General features: G+C 29.8%; 1 protein-coding gene across 2 annotated transcripts; it reads left to right on the plus strand.

Moving 5' to 3' along the window:
* Positions 1-15,187: 15,187 nt before the first annotated feature.
* On the plus strand, positions 15,188-18,042 carry LOC112283637 (ras-related protein Rab7). 2 transcript variants are annotated; one of them, XR_012217285.2, is made up of 7 exons: positions 15,188-15,465; positions 16,023-16,149; positions 16,435-16,581; positions 16,788-16,868; positions 17,020-17,165; positions 17,281-17,403; positions 17,763-18,042. XR_012217285.2 is itself a non-coding variant. In XM_024522655.3 (6 exons), the coding sequence occupies exons 1-6, from the start codon at positions 15,413-15,415 to the stop codon at positions 17,345-17,347; spliced, it is 621 nt and encodes a 206-aa protein (XP_024378423.1). In that variant the 5' UTR covers positions 15,188-15,412; the 3' UTR covers positions 17,348-17,765. The 2 variants fall into 2 exon arrangements, 1 of the variants encoding a protein (XP_024378423.1); XM_024522655.3 differs by having other exon boundaries at positions 17,281-17,765.
* The last annotated feature ends 67 nt before the right edge of the window (positions 18,043-18,109 follow it).

Genomic DNA, 18,109 nt, shown 5'->3' on the forward strand with positions numbered 1-18,109 from the left:
AAAAAAAGTGACAATAGCTTCCAAATCAATACCTTAACTTTGAGTGCCTATATCTCCTTCAAATAAATTCCAAATCATACAAGATTTGTACCAAATCCATAGCCAAAAACCTAAACTTGCTGACCTTAATCTTCAAAGCTCAAATGGTCCTGAAAAACTAACCCTAATCTCTAATATGGCTTCGGGCAGCCTCCTCAAAGCCCATTGGTCATGATTTTTGACTAATAGGAATGGAGATTTTCATCATCCATCTCCATTCATCTATATGGATGCCCTATACTCTCTTTTTGCTACCAAAATCCTTCTCCAACTCTTTTCTTTACAAGATTTACTTAATATATGCCCTAAACACCAAATTAAAGAACCAAAATAAGACTTCAAGGATCACCAATGTCTAATAAAGGTGATTCTAAATATTTAAAATTACTACCAATAAAATCAATTTCAAAAGCTACCATCAAAAGAAAATAAAGTTATACAAATTCTAATAGTAATCTTTTTAAACAACTTCTTCTTAAAGTAGTAATTTAACCATATTTTACAACCAACTAAAATCTAGTAATATGGCTCTCACCATGTTGTTAAGTAAATTATACATTAAATACATAAACACATTATTTTTACATGGTAGTTGAATCACAACATGTCGGCGTGTTGTGAGAACTTATAGAGATTGTCCTCTTGTCAATACTAGAGGTTAGACCTTCTTGATAGAGAGTAATTTATCCTTCTTCTTAAAGACATTTGAAATCTTTAGAAGTCAAGGATCATTCTCATCTAAATTGATATTATTATTATTTTTTTTTAAGATGGTTAAAGATGAAGATGTTAATATAGTTGAATCTTCCAAGTTTAAGTTAGATATTGATATGGACATGCTAAATGCTTTATCTTTTAGAACTAATGAATTTGAAGAATTTTTTTATAATATTTCATAGTGATGCAAGACCTAAAGTAGTTTAGCCTATTTTATAATCAATTTTTTAAGCTTTTATATCTAAAGAGATAGTAGTACTTGTACCACTATAATAAAAATCACTTATTTAATAATATAAGGAGAATAAAATTAATCTTCTAGAAAAGTTTGATAACACATATTACAAGTTTTAAGGATTTATTAATCAAATTCAATTGATACTTTTTTTACAACTTGAGCAATATTTAATAAAAGAATTTTGATTTAGTTTAGTTAGAACCTTGTTCATAGAACAAGTATTATCTTTGTTTGCTTCTTTATTTGAAAAGAGATTTCTAAACTTCAGAAAATTTGAAGTATTTTTAGAAGCATTTAAAAAACTTATAAAGGTCCAATGGACAACAACAAAGATTTGCTCATTACTTCAAAGATCATGCTTTATATTAATTTTTGTATTTAATTTTAGGTAATTAGCTTATGACATCAATTAAGATGAACAAGCTCTTATAAGCCAATTCTATTGATGACTAAGAGATGATGTAAAAAATCTATTATTATTATTATTTGATCTTCAAACATTCAATGAAGACATCATCCATGATTTTAAATATAATAATTAATTATTTTTATTTTCATCAAGATTAATACTTATTCATTTTGACAAAGCAATGCACTAAAAATTTGTACTTTGTTGCTTTGATAAATACATTACTTCTATACTTTGGAGTTAAAGATATGTAAATTATTGCAATATAATTCAAACTTCTTATAGCAAAGGAGAAGAAGCATCAATTTGAATAAGCCCTATATTTGTATTGTTGTAAAAGAGGCCATAAATTTAGGAATTTTTTAAAAAAACAACTTACAACTAAGACTAAAAGTGTGATTATTTAGGAAAATAGAGAGACCTAGCAACAATAGGAATCATGCAGCTAGACATTTCAATACTTCAAATTCATTAAGGTCTCTTTTTTTCTACCCAACCTACTTGTTGATTTACTATACTTTTATTTCTTGGCCCACAAAAACTTCAAACAAATGCTTTGTTAGATTTAAAAGCATTTCTTTGCTTTCTGAATGAAGAGTTTTTTTAAGCTTCTTAAAACTCTTTTAATACAAAAATCAAAACCTACACATGTAGAAATAATAGATAGTCAACTTTTATCTTTAAGCAATATTTTTCATGAAATCATACTGCTAAAAATATCATTTTAGGACTTTTGTGGTTGAAATGATAGAATCCATTTATACATTGGAGGTTTCATAAGATTAAATTTTCTATAGAATTCCTTTGGACAAAATCTATTAAGAAGTCAACAACAACAAAGTCCTTATTTCTTGGCACAAAAAATTTTATGAAGATGACTAAAAAGGAAATGTTATTTATTATTTATGAAACTCTAGCTTATGAAGAAGCAAGCTTGCTTATAACTATTTTAAAGGTATATAAGAAATTCAAGATGTCTTCAAAAAGAAAAATGCTTATATAATGTCAAAGCATCAATCAAATGATTATGCCATTGAACTTTAAGAAGAAGCTTTAGTATCATTTGGACTAATCTAAAACTTATCATTAAACAAGCTTTTGGCATTAAAAGAAAATATCATCAAAAATCTTACAAAGAACTTTATACAACATTCTAAATTTTCAACAAGAATTCTATTACTTTTTGAGAAGAATAAAAATAGATATTTATGAATGTATATTGATTATTGCAGCATCAATAAAATAATAGTGAAGGACTATCATCCATTATTAGAGGTCCTTATTTGAGCTTATCTTTATATATCAATCGAGTGAGCGGAGCAGTAACTTGAGAATAATTCTTAAGATTCAATAGAATTTAGCAAAGCCAAGAAAGCATTGTACATCTCTAATTGGTTAAACAAGCACTTCTTCAACTTGGCATAAAGTCCTCGCTCGAGAAGTTTTTCAAGGACCAGACGAACGTGTTTCTCATGTTCTTCTATGTTCTTAGAAAATATCACAATGCCATCTACATAGATGACAATAAAATCGTCAAGGTGCTCTCGAAAGATGTCATTCATTATATGTTGAAAGACCAATGGAGCATTGGTAAGATCGAAAGGCATGACATTATATTCAAAATGGCCTTACCTTGTACGAAAAGCTGTCTTCTATTCGTCTCCTTCCTTGATTTGCACGAGGTTACAAGTTCTCCTTAGATCAATCTTTGTAAAGATCCTTGCATGCCCAAGTTGCTCTAGAAGACCTGATATCAAGGCTAATGGATAATGATTCTTCTTAATCACCTTGTTGAGACCTCGATAATCCACGAACATCGGCAGCGAGCTATCTTTTTTCTTCACATATAAGATTGGTGCCCCAGTTGGTGATTTTGAATGACGAATGAAGTTCTTAGCTAGATTCTCGTCAATGTACTTCCGCAACTCTGCTAACTCTATCTGTGATAAATTGTAGATTGGGCCAATAGGTGGTTGTGCTCTTTTCTACAAGTCTATGGCAAGTCGTATGGTCGATGCTCTGGTAGCATGTCGCCATTCTTCTTTTAAAACACGTCTTCAAAATCTTTATATTGCTCTTGTATATTTGCTATCGAAATCTTTTCTCGATTAGTTGGAGGCACATAAATGATAAACAATGTACCTTCCTTGGATGATGTTACAAATGCTCTTGCTCTAATAAATAAGAATTTTTTGATTTGGGATCTTTTAACATGCTTACTCTCGAAATGTTCTAGAGGAAATATCATCCTTTGTAACCTCCAATTTATAGATGGATTATGCATTTATAACCAAGAAAGACCAAGAATAACAAGGTTTGATGGAGTTCTAAAAATACTGAAAATAATATAACTACTATGGTCTTTAAACATCACTTCTATAGGTTCTGATTCATGGATGATACTACCACACAATAAAAGTCGTCCATCTATTACTTCTACGTGAACAGATTTAGGTTTTTGTACTAGAAGAATTTCGTGATTCTTAGCAAATTTTTCGTCTAAAAAAATAAGTAAATGCTCCTGAATCTAATAATGCTAAGGTTTTTAGTTTTAGAGGGCCAAAAGATAGATGAATGATAAAGCAATGGACAAGTTGAGCGAAAAGAGAGGAACCTTATTGTTGTTGTGGTATTGAATTGTCCAGCCACACGGTCCCTATTGTGGCTGGGCGTCTTTGTTTTCTTGAACAAACGTGCCTCTGGTCCTGACAATGCATCAATTTTACTTCTTGGGGTAGTTTCTAGCTTTGTGGCCTTCTTTATCGTAATACAAGCATAGTCTTTCCTCCATACGTCGTTTTTTTCTTCTAAAGTTAGGAATTCGACATATATCGCATCAATTTGTATATCTTCCACCTTTGAATGTGAATTCAGACTGCTTGCTGATATAATTGGAGCATAGTGAGCTATATGTTGTCTTGAGCAATGGTCTTGGCGACATTGGAACAGGCAATTATCGCACTTCACAGCTTAGCTAATGGCTTCGTTGAGCATTTATAAATTGAAAAGAGATAATAACAAATCTTTCACGTCATCCTTCAAGCTCTAATAAAATTGACTCATCAATGCTTCTTTGTCCCAGTTGATGTCGCATATTAATTGTCTAAAATCTAATGCATAGACTGACGCAGAGCATGCCCCTTGTCATAGCGACCGGATCTTTGTTGTAGCCCATTGTGCCTTGTCATGTTTGCCAAATGCTTCAGCAAACACTTCCAAAAAAGTTTCAAAGTTGTTCAAAAGTGACGATCTTTTCTCAAATAAAGAAGCAAACCATGATAGAGCTTGCCCAATGAGCAAAGTTCCAACCAGTCCAACACATCACTCTTTTATCGGATAGCATTCGGGTTGTAAAGCTGTTATCAATCCAATTTGATTGACAAAACCTCAAAACTTACAATACTTACCATCGAACTTGTCTGTAAGGCTATTTCGGGGCTCCTTTCATTGTAAGACCAACGGTCCTTGTTGAACTAGAGAACAAGGCTACTTCTCTTGCTGCTCAAGCTTGAGGCTGATGAATCCTCGATTGTACCATCCCGGATGCTCCATCATTATGAAGTCTTATAATGATTCCTTCAATCTCTACAGTTCTCTGTGATAACATAATAAGAACATTCATAATGGCGTCCAAGTTGGGCTCTGAACTTTTAATCATACTAATATCTTAACCTTCGACTATTCTAAGAGAAGGAAAGAAATGACTCTACGAAAAGGCAGTATTGGTTTAGAGGAGGATACTCCGCAACTTCTAAAATACCTTAAAATCTTTAAGAAGAGGGGTAATCTACTGTCTCCAAGAAAGATAAGACTCTAATATTATAATAGAAGAAATATCAGTTTAAAGAAAGGTAATCCGCAACCTCTAAAATGCCAACACCTTCAAGCAGAGAGATAATCCACACTCTAACAAGAAAGAACTAGCTCTGATATGAAAGATGAGTGTAGTCTCGATAAACTGTCACAAATTTAGAATACTGACTGGAAATCTAAACAAGAAGCTCAAGAAGAATTGGTAAGAACTAGATTAATTAGATGAGTACAAGAACAATACTAGAAAGGTGAGCTAGAGCTCTAAGAGGTGTGCTGTCAAGACTGAAGATTCCCTCAATCTCAGCTCCTATATATACTACAAGCTAAGAAGCTTCTCAAGTAGCTTCCACAAACTAGGAAGCTTCTCAAGCAGCTTCCACGAGCTTAAAAACTTCTTAAGTAGCTTCTATAATTTACAAAGCTTCTCTAGAACCTTCTAGAATCTTCTAAAACTTCCTAGTGTATGTCCTTAACATTTCTTAAGCAAGTTATACTTGAGGTAAAAATTATTTATTTAATTTTTTATTTTATTACTTGTTATTTTTCAAACCTTCACAATTTATTCATAATAACTCAAATTTTTATGTTTTTTATACCATTGAAAAGAAAAGAAAAGAAAAAAAAAAAAAAAAAAAACTAAACTAAAAATATATTTTTTATTTTTACTTTTTATTTTTTATTGAATAAAAACTCAGTAAATAGACCATGACTAATTTTATAGTATATAATTACTTAATTTTACTTAGTCCACTTATTTTGTATTTTGCTTCTTTTATTCTTGTTCTTGCTACTTTTACTTTATACCATCTATTACAAGAAATTTTTAATTGAGGCCATTTTGTAAATGGGTTGGGAAGTGAATTTTACACTCATAGTATCACTTGCTAGAAGGTGCTATACATCTTCTGATTGTATATATAGATCAAATAAATTTGAAATATTTCATATCAACTTGGATTCTAAATTATTGTAAAGCTCTTTGGAATATGTTATTATCTCATTTTGATTTTGTGATTATATATCAATCTGGGAAGTAGCAAAGACTATCAATCAATTTATCAAAAAAATCATATTTTATTTCAAAGGTTGAAAAAGAAACAATTGATTAGTAATATATCACTTTCTTGAAGCCTAAATAATTTTATCTTTGTGTTAATTTTATCTTTATATTTATTGATTTAAGTTTTTTTTTAATAGATTTATAAATTATTAGCTAAAGATTCATTAGTTCATAATATCAAGCAGTACTCTGACAATAACAAGTTCAAATTTATAGAAAATCTTTTGTATTTTGAAGATTATTTATATATTCTAAAAATACCAACATAATTCTATATTTTTCAATTTCATCATGATTTTTCAACTACAAGATATTTTGGATATAACAAAAAATCGAAGGTTATTTCTTAATATTTCTTGTAGCCTTAAATGTAGAAGATTGTGAAGGACTTTGTCCTCTGGTGTGATATCTGTTCAAGATCCAAAAGTTTTCAATATTGTCTTTATAGACTTCTAGAACTATTGCCAATTTTGAAGCATATATGGTCATCAATATTAACGGATTTCATCATTAATTTGATGCCATTAGCTTTATTTGATGCTATCTATATTATTGTGGAATGACTTACAAAAATGATATATTTTGTCTTATATAAAAAGATAATTTTTGGAGAAGAAATAATAAGGCTCTATCTTAATAATATATCTTGATATCATGGTCTATTTGATGACATCATTTTTTATCAAGGACCTCAATTTATATCAAAGTTTTAAAAATCTTTTTTTAAAGATATTAAAGATGGATATTAAAATTTCTTCTATCTTTCATCCTCAAATTTATTGTCAAAAAAAATGAATCAATCAAATTTTAAAGTAATATTTATGATATATCATCAACTATCAATAAGATGATTGAATCTTGTATTTATTTTTAATGGAATTTACTTATAATAATATTTTTTGTACTTTAATTCAATAAATTCTATGTTATGCCAATTATAGGTATTATTCAAAGCTTGATTTGTTAAATATAATAAATGATGAAAATTCAACAACTAAAGATCTTACAAAATAATTATTACAACTTTAGACAACTTTAAAGTTCTATTTATAACCAACTCAAGATTCTTATAAAGTAACTTTTGATAAATTTAGAAAAGAATCTTCTATCTTTCAAAATAAAAAGAAAATATGGCTTCTTTGACAAAATATCAAGACCAATTGGCCTTGCAATAAATTGGACTATTAAAGACTGGAGCCATTTTGTATTAAAATAAAAATCAATCTAATAGCTTACTGGTTAAAATTACCTATATCTATAAAGATACATCTAATATTTTATATTTTTTAGAGGCTTATTTAAAATCAATAATTTTAGAAAGAATACAATCATCACCGCCTTATATTGAAATAGATACTTATATGGAATATGAGATGGAAAAGATCATTGATTCTCAATAAAATAGACACAAGTTAGAATATTTTATTCATTGGTGCAGCTATAATATTAATGAGTGTATATGGAAACTAGTAGAAAATCTAATTATTGTATCACAAAAGGTATAAGACTTTCATCAATACTATCTTTAAAAACCTAAATTTATTTTAAGATGACTTCTCTATGAAGCTATTGCTAGGATATTACATATAACAAAGAGAGCAAATATTACTTAAAATAATCTTAGAATTTAGTGTATTTAATTTATGATCCAATATATCAAGTTGAAGATTTTTTTAAAAAAATTTACATCATGAATTTCAAAGTAGAGCCAAAGTTGGAGCTTTTCTTATTACTATTATTAAATCAACTGTTTTAGTTCTAGCAATCTTTGCAAGACCATCTTCAAGATAAAGATAGACCTTCTTGAGGAAGAAAATGCCCACATTATAGTCAATTTAAACAAAAAAAACCTTGAAGATGATGCTCAAGTTTTGATTATTTTATTACAAATATGAAGCCAATGCTTCTTGTAGAATTTGAAGTTAAAAGAGAAGATAAAATCATAGAAATTTAACAAAAAATAATTTAAAATATTTTAAAAATATTTTATAAGATTTTAGATGGTTCTTGAAGATAATTAAAATATTCTAATATGATATTCTAAAAGATAGTTAAAATATTTTAATAGAAGATTTTAGAAGGTTTTTTAAAATATTCTATTAAATCTAGAAAGTTTTAAAAGAATTAAGAAAATTATTTGAAAAGCTTCTTAAGATTTCTTCATCTTCAAGAAACTTGAGAACTTTTCAAGAAACTCCTTAGTATCTAGTATATATTGGAATTAATATTGAAAAGATCTTCAGTCTCAAAAACATATCTTTTAGAATTTTAGCTTATTTTTTTAGAATTAATCATATATTTATTTGTATTAATCAAGTTCTTGTTAGATTTCTTATTACAACCCTATTATTCAACTTCTTGTTTGATCTTTTGTATAGTGTATCTATGATATACAGACTTTCAAGTAGATGCCATAAATATATTGAAAATTTTTAAGGCATTCTTTTTAGTCTTTTCCAAGACACAAATCCCTTAAAATTTTTTGGTTCCATGTACAAAAAAAATCACTTTTCTCTCTATTGCAAATGCCTCATAGACCTCTTTTTTGAAGTCACATGGCAATTATTCTTAGTATTTAAGAGTGATAACTTCTTGGCAAATTTTTTGTCTTTTATTGATTTCACTAAATACAAAATTCATAATTCATACAAGATCTTGTACGGATAAATTACATAAAACAAAAATTCCATTTTAATAGAGTAGGTGCATGACAATTAATGCTTTCATGTAGGTAAAATACATGGCACCTCCATATTGCCATTGAATTCTCTCTTTGCATAGAAACTAAATGGTTTTTAAGCATGTGGATTAAAACTAGGATGTTAAGGTCAAAGCTAAACACATCTTTGATATATATTTCAAGACTTTCCATTATTATTTTTTGATTGTATCTCTTGATGTTAATCGAAAGGAATCTTAGAGCTTACTAAGAGGCTAAGCATTGACTTGGTTTGAAAATACAAGATTTATATAAGATAAGGGAAGAAGTCTATCACTTTATTTTTTGGTGATTACATGCAAAGATACTTAAATTTTAATTTTTTTATCATAACTATGAGCCTTCAAGCTTCACAAATTTTCTTCCATAAAGCATCATATATAGATATACTTACCAAATCTAATCACATCTAATCAATAATGAACATATTTACTATTATAAAAAAATGCATGAATATTCTTAATATTTCAAGGTACTTAAGGAATATATTTGAATTTTTTCTATTAAATAAATCATCAAATTTTAGTCAAAGTAATAAAGATTAAATTAAAATAATATTTTTTATTTCTAATAATAATATGAATAAGTAGAATTTTTTACAAGCCAAATATTATAATTTTATTTATTTATATTTATAATATTATTTTATTTTAAATTATCAATTTTAAAAATAATAAGCTTTATTCAATCTAATTACTCAACTAATCAATAAAATAATTTTATTGTTTAAAATAATATTTTAATCTTATACAAAAAAAGAAATTTCTTTATATTATAGTTTTATGTTTATTACTAATATTATTTGTCACATCAATTTGAATAATTTTATAAATCTAAATTTTATTGAAATGAACTTTTTAGATAATTATATATTGAATTGAGGATGTAAAATTATATACAAAAAGGACCAAAAAAGAGTAATACAATAAACACACAACCACTATAGCATTAGAAGTAAAACTTAAAATTATACTACCAAATAATATCACAATCAAATATGAAACAAATGAAATAAAAGTATAAAAGAAAAAAAAATTATACATGCCATTTTAGAATGCTCCTACATAAAAATCACCAAGTTAAAGAATGAGGAGAAAAAATAAAAAAAATGCATGAAGCCTTGTAATTTTGAAACAACCACTACAACAAGTATTTACTATGAAAAAGAAAAAGAAAATTAGAAGAATCATAAGAAAATGCATCGAAGTAGCACAACTGTGACATCAACAATACATTGTAGAAACTGTTGATATTTGATGGAAAATAAGTCTTGCATGAAAGATTACTTGGCATACGTACACAACTACAATCACAACCACAACCATTATCAATGTAGTAGCCACTATACTAACAAAAAATAAAAAAAACAAAATAATATAAAGAATAAATAGGTGATTATTAATTCCTTTGCCTAAATAGAAGTCCAATGCATGAAAGGTTTTTGCAAGAATGTTGATAAGAGGGATCCGGGATTTTAATTAAATTGAATCTTTCATGGCATTATACCATTGTGAAGCAAGAAGTTTGGCTCTTGTTGTGCATAAGGAGAGCGTTGCTCAATGTTGATCAATCCAATGAGTTTTATGAGATTGTATGCATAGATATGAAGCATTGGATAGACAGACTTCAAAACTTCTTTATAAAAGAAAAGTGTTCTTTATTGCTTGCATTGTTTTTCATCAACTATATTAGCCAAAACTCTGTTGTAATAATTGTCACATATATATATAGATATTTTAATAAATACCTATATGATTAGATAAAAATAGGTTAATTTTATAATACCTTTTAAAATAGCTTTCTAGAAGCTTCATAGACATTGCTTTGACTTTATATGTATTTGTAGTTGACTGGTAAGTTAGAAACTTGGTCAATAAGTTAACCACGTATTGATAGCTTGTGGAACAAGCTAACTATATGATGCACATGTAAAAAACTTACCTTGTAAGTTAAAATACGTTGTCCTAATGTAAAATGACTAATAGATGAAAAGATGAAGAAAATATCATATTTTTGAAGATCTTATATCAAATATATTAGAACAAATTATCTTAAAAAAATAGATAATAGTCAAGGGTTAAAAAAATTAAAGATTCTAATACTACCTTTTTACAAAATAGGCTTCTATTCACTTTGTAGGACCACAAATAGAACAAAATAAGATAGATTAGAAAAATAAATAATATAAGCACTTTTGAAAAGAAGTTGAAAGTAGTTTCTAGCAAAAATTATCTAAAAAAATTAGATATTGATACCGAATGAGAGTCAATTATGAACTAGGATCGAAATCAGACCCCAAGACACATAACCGAGCTCTGACAAGGATTCTATAGTTCTTTGGTAGATCAAAGCATAGAATTAGGAAGCAAGCTTAATAAGGATTTGATGAGCATTAGTTTTGGATGATTTGAATTTGTATTAACTTTGTAAGAGCTTTGCAAAGTTAAAGTTTGTTTAGGATGACTTTGGATTTGTGAAATAAAATGAGAAATACTTTTTGGATAATTCCATAAGTTTGGTAATAAATCTATAAGTGAAATTTTGAAGATTTTTGGATTTATATATGTTCAATATATGTTGTGAGTTTGAACTGGATTGAAGGGTTGGATTGAAGATTATTGAGAAGTGGATCAGGGTCTCAAAAAGTAGAGTTTTAGGCCTAGTGAGGAATTCTAAGATTTCTTGCAATCTATTAATTGAATTGGAGTAAAAATTATGTGTATGGATAGTAGACTTATTTTCTTACATATTTGAGAAATTTGAGATTAATTGAACAACTTGATAAGGAGATATTGGCGCTGAAAATTCAACATTCAGATTGGAGAAGGATGCTGGCTAATATCCAAGCAAATATTAGGATTGATCTTCTTTTTGGTGAGTTCGATCTTCTTCAAAAAATTTGTACTTGTTGTCAACTTTATTTTTAAGAGGTGTGCAAATTTTGAGTTAAAATCAATAATTCATTCAATAGCTATTGAGGTTTAAATCTACTATAGGAATTACTTGGGATTATTTAGGATTTGATTAGGATTTATTTAGGATATGGTTAGGATTTTTTTAGGATTTGGTTAAGATTTTTTTAGGATTTGTTTAAGATTTGGTTAGGGTTTGTTTAGGATTTGATTAAGATTTAATTAGGATTTATTTAGGATTTGTTTAAGATTTGGTTATGGTTTGGTTAAGTTTGATTAGGATTTTTTTAGAATTTGGTTAGGATTTAGTTAGGATTTGGTTAAGATTTTTTTAGGATTTGTTTAGGATTTGACTAGGATTTGGTTAAGGTTTGTTTAGGATATGATTAGGATTTGCTTAGGATTTGACTAGAATTTGATTAAAATTTGATTAGATTTTGATTAGGATTTAATTAAGATTTCTATTATGATATTGTATTAAAGTTTTTATTTTAGTATATTTTTGAATTTTTATATTATTTCTTTATAACTCTTTAAAAAAATTCTATGAATACTTTGTATTTCTTATATAATTTCTTTGAAATTTTGATTGAATTTGATTGATATTTGATTATATTTGCTAATCTTTATTTATAATTTGTTTAAGAATCTATTAGAGTTGTTAGAACTTGTTGTTGCAATTTTCCTATCTTCCACAGTCAACTGCTTGGTACATTCTTAAGCCAAATGCCATGTAATACGTCAACATGTCTTATTAAGTCAACATATTTTGGAAGTCCTATAGGACATCGCCATGTAGCTCTTAGTTAAGAGTATATATGGAGGCAAGAGTGAAGCCTTCTTCACTCTTGTCAATACCTTTTTAGTCTTTAGTCTTGTTTCAAGGCTTTCTACTCTTCTTATTTTTTAGCAATAGCCATTTTAGTTCAATATTATATCATCTTTGAGTGACTTTCTAGTTCCTTTCAGTGACATAAGAGTATATTGAGGATTTTATTTCTTTGAAATTTAAATCCTTGACGGTAATTCACATTGAATACACTATTGGGTAAGATTTTTTCTTGGCTTTGATCAATGGAGGCTTGTAAATATTTCTTTATAATGATTTGTGACATATATTAGCTCTCAATATAATAAATTGAAACAATTTGAGGAAAATTTTGCCTAAGATTATCAATTTGAAGTTGAAAGGTGTAAAGCACTCTTATATTTGAGTTAGTTGTCTCTTTTGCTTTAAGCTCAAGAAAATTGACATTGTGTTGTATGTGCATGAGGTAGCTAAATGCTTATCTCAATTTCATTTTACTACATCTATATATTTGTGAGAATGTAGAATAGCAATTGCAAAGGAAAGTTCATTATGTAAGGTCTAACGTTTGTTATTTTTTATTTTTAATTTCTTTTCCTAAACTATTGAAGACATAGTGAATTAGTATTGCAAGAAGCAAGTGTTAAGACTTCCTAATGTGATATATTTGTCTTTGAATTCCAAAAAATACACCTTTCTAATATTAAGTCAATAGTAGAATTTTTTTTTAATGATGATTAGAATGGATGGATCGATTTAATAATGCTTGGATCAATTTAACAATTCTCTTGTTTTATATGTATTGTACAAAATATTTATATTTTATAATACTTCACAAGCAGATGTCAATATCATACCACTATGTAGATGTTCCATTTGTATCAATTACACTTAAATTATTTTAAAAATATAAATTATTTTGTATATATATATATATATATATATATCTGTATGTATGTATATATATATATATATATATATATATATATCCACACATGTTAGAAAAAAAATATTACACCAATAAACATTAAGTTTTAACAAGTGATATCTTTTTGTGAATAAAATTCATACTAACATCAATTATAATAAGAATTAGTTTCTTGCCTTGTTTTAGAAGTAATTTTATAAAACCATGTTATTAATATTAAATAAAAATTGTGACACAAAAATAAATAATAATTTAAATATTATGACATTATAACCAAAAATCACACAAATAAGTTCTATTAACACCACCTAAAACAACACCACCCAAGACCATCAAAGACCACCTAAAAAAGACTTGGAATAATCAAAAAGATTATTTTTATCTCAAAAACTTGTCTTTTGTAGAAATAAATAAATAAATATGTCTTATATTTGCTCAAAATTCTACATATAATAGATGTTCACGTGTTGGCAAGGCTTGTGGACTTGCTTTAGAAAATAGTTTTAATAAGGAAGTGTTGTATAAGCTATTCTTTTTTCTTTATTTATTTTTTTCTCCTATTCCAAAGCTTCAATTTATTCATATTTTCTTCATATTCTAAGTATTTCCTTTATACTTTCTTGAATGCCTTATTCTTAAGGTTGTATTCATCAATGTCAAGCATATGTGACAACATCTTCATCCATTCACATTGTCACTCTTTCTTTAACTCTATCTTTTTATAGAAGCCTTATTTAGGAATTTTTACAATTTAACTTATCTTTAAAAACTCTTCTAAAATTATATAATAAAATTTTTATTTTTATTTTGTTCATAGAATTAAAAAAAATATAATCTTACCAAAGTTTAGATAGTTTATAATTCTAAGTCAAAGAAAAAAACCGATACTATTAGAGCTAGATCTACATGGCAACCAAAAATAAGATACACTGAAAAATAGAAAGTTAAAGAACAAACAGTGACAAACCAAAAAAAACCTTAAAATAGAATTTAAGTTCTATGTTATTTTTTATCATAGAGTTTCTTGTGAAATACTAGCAAGGATTATAAATGAAAGTTTCTAGAAATTAGATTTGGTCATAAGCTACGACAAAGATTAATGAATCATCATGTGCAATGCAATAGGTCTTAGTTGGCACATTTAACTTAAAAGCTATTATTCAATTTCTATTTCTAATTGTAGTGAAATGTAATTTAAGGTGACTTTAGAAAGTTCACGAAGTAATTCAAGTGCTTAACTGTAATAATTTTGTTTACATTTGTCTATATTTATGTTTACATTACAAATAAAAATAAGAATACAATTGAAAGATAGATAGATACTAACTAACTACTGTACCAAATAACACACATTGTGCAAAACTCGGAACGGGCAACTGAGATCTGGGTTCCTGAAAACTTGCAAAGCAAGCAGCTTCAGACAGAGAAAGTGGCAGCAGAGCATCACGCAACCCAACGGGGCATCCGCGCATCCCCACATCGTTCGTTCGTTCGTGTATTCATCACATTCTGGCACTCGCTGCCGACTCGTCGAGACTCTCGTGGAACTCGCAGCGACTGTGGGAGCTACTGGCTGCGCTCTTCTGGAGGGTCGGTTGTTCGTGAAAAATCCCCTGGTTGGTGGATCGAGGTTTTTTTCTGGGTGTGGAGGTTTTCGATTGGCTTTTTTCTGGGGGATTGGCGTTGTTGGTTAGTGTTGGAGGGCGCGCAGTTTTTGTGGGTCGGGAGGGATTTAGGTCGGGGTTTGGAAGTAAGCGCAGGGTGCGACCATGTCGGCACGTAAGCGGACCTTGTTGAAGGTGATTATTCTTGGCGACAGCGGGTAAGCTCTACGCGTTCATATTTCTCTCCCAATATATATATATATATATATATATATATATATATATATATAATTAGTTAGTTTGTTGTAGTTTAGAAATTTTTCAACTATCAAGGAGCTGGTATGGTGAATAGCATGAATCTTGTCAACATGCGTTACTATTGAACTGCAAAGTCGTGTAGAGGGGAACTTGAGTTTGTATCTGAGCCCTCGCCGAGAAGTCGCTACGTCTGCCCGTGTTGGTCAATTGCTTTTTACTAGGTGGTTGGCTGACAGCGTGAGCGACGTTTTTTCTTAATTAACTGACACCAAGTGTCTTCGTAGGAGAGGTCCTTATGTGACCGTGCAATAGGACCTCATTGAAAGGGGCTATTCACAAATTTCTCGACTGATGTATATCATGTGCATAACTAGGTGTCCCAGGTTTATAAGATAGGACAGATTGGTTGTAAGACTCTTGTTGAATATAAGTTAAAGTGCATCACGTTTTATCAATTTCCTCGTAGTCTTTTTATTCACATACTTTCCCACTGTATTTTCTTTTGTTATGATAACAGAGTTGGAAAGACGTCGCTGATGAATCAGTATGTTAACAAGAAGTTCAGCAACCAGTATAAGGCCACGATTGGAGCAGATTTTTTGACAAAAGAAGTGCAAGTCGAAGACAGGCTTGTCACAATGCAGGTCAGTAATCTCTGTGTGCTGATCTACATTCTTTTCTGAATGTTGGCCCAGTGTGACTTGTTCCCATCCCCTGAGCCGGTAGACTGATATGAATTCATGGGATGGGGTCGGAAGAGATTTGAACAACTGCTCTATGATTTAGCCTTTTCATCTTTTTCTCAAAAGAAAGATAGTAGGATCATTGTTTTTGGCGGCGCCAGTATTTTCGATTTTCCTCGGTATCTCTAACTCGTGAAACCGTTGCCTCATCTCGACTAACATACGTAGAGCTTTTTCTGCTGACAGATTTGGGACACAGCTGGACAAGAGCGGTTTCAGAGCCTCGGTGTTGCCTTTTACCGTGGTGCAGATTGTTGTGTCCTTGTCTATGACGTTAATGTTATGAAGTCATTTGATAACCTTGAAAACTGGCGGGACGAATTTTTGATTCAAGTAAGTTTGTACCTCCAATTGGCAATCTTAAAATTTTATCTCTTACACCTTTTTCTCTTGCCATGCAGGACACATTTTCTGTCATTAAAGCAACTTAAATCTTTGTACTTAACAAAAAGCTTTTCGTGTACATACTCCTTTCCTTACGTGCCTGTTTAATCTTTCTGTATGGAATGTTTTTCTGACGTTAACGTTGGGTGTTGCAGGCAAGCCCATCCGATCCAGATAATTTTCCTTTTGTGGTCCTAGGCAACAAAGTTGACGTGGATGGTGGCAACAGTCGAGTGGTGAGTTTACTAGGCTTGAAGTCTGATTTATTTACAGATTATTACAGCAAGCATCACGTAGCTCATATCGATGGGTAGTACAGTTCAAGCCTTATACTCCTCTGGTTTTACGAACGGATATCTCACTGTTCTTCAACTTTTTTGAACCAAGGTTTCGGAGAAGAAGGCCAAAGCATGGTGTGCAGCGAAAGGAGACATTCCCTACTTCGAGACATCTGCCAAGGAAGATTTCAATGTAGATGTGGCATTTCAGGTTATTGCTAAGAATGCATTGAAGAACGAGACAGAGGAAGAAATGTAAGTTGCACATAAGCACTTCGCTCTTCCTCTTGCAGACAGTGTGTGGTATTAAGCCGTAAATCAAGTCAAGAATATGATCTGATGGACTGCAATGTTTGGCTTGTGGTTGCAGTTATGTCCCCGACACAATCGACGTGAACTCCAGTAGACCTCAAAAAGCTTCTGGTTGCGAATGTTGAAGACCATTGGAGGAGCTAGTGATGGTGCTTGCCAGAGCCTCTCAGCCAGACATGAGGTTGGATGCTTTTCAGGCAATCAGTCAGATGACTATTACTTCACTGAGCTTTCGTATTCATCTCTCTTCAGTGGTGTTCGATGCTCCTCTAAATTGCAGATTGTGTTTTACGCCAATGCCATGCTGGTATTGTGGGTGATTGGCAAATTGTGCAGATTGTTGATGCTTTATGTAGATTGTTGTGAAGCTATTTTGATTGAAAGGGGTCTCTTGATGCTTGTTCTAATTCAACTATTAGCAGGTTAGTAGAGTTTTTTAGTGGGATGTTTTAAAAATTTGTAGGAGACTAGTCGGCCCAAGGAAGCGGCTTTGAAGTGTATGATAATCTTGATTTTTATTTTTGCGTGGTCTATTTCCAGAACTATTCAGAAGTAATCTCAGCATGGTGAAATGTCGAAACGGTTACATCTTTAATAAGCTGATACTTCCTAAGGAGTAGAAAATGTTAGCAGGGACTCGATTCAGATTAAATGCTATTGTTGAACGAAAAGCTCAAATTTCATGTTTTCAGAAGGACCATCATCCAAGAGGTGATGAAAGCCTTTGCATTGATGGTCAGATGACCATTTGATGGAATGTGTTGAAACGAATGTGTTAAATACCGCCCATTGAATCTACACTGATGGGAATTGATCTCTATTTTGTTTTAGTAGTTAACGAATTGCATCTTTTTAAGAAGATGTCTTTACTGTGTCGATCCAAAAAG

This window comes from Physcomitrium patens, chromosome 1 (assembly GCF_059467195.1).
Source record: "Physcomitrium patens ecotype Gransden chromosome 1, ASM5946719v1, whole genome shotgun sequence".
Taxonomy (NCBI): Eukaryota; Viridiplantae; Streptophyta; class Bryopsida; order Funariales; family Funariaceae; genus Physcomitrium; species Physcomitrium patens.

Bases quoted from the DNA above. Each gene is read 5' to 3' on its own strand.
- LOC112283637 (XM_024522655.3), top strand. From the start codon at position 15,413: ATGTCGGCACGTAAGCGGACCTTGTTGAAGGTGATTATTCTTGGCGAC. The intron at 15,466-16,022 runs GTAAGCTCTACG...TTATGATAACAG, and splicing joins ATTATTCTTGGCGACAGCGG to AGTTGGAAAGACGTCGCTGA. The intron at 16,869-17,019 runs GTGAGTTTACTA...TTTTGAACCAAG, and splicing joins ATGGTGGCAACAGTCGAGTG to GTTTCGGAGAAGAAGGCCAA.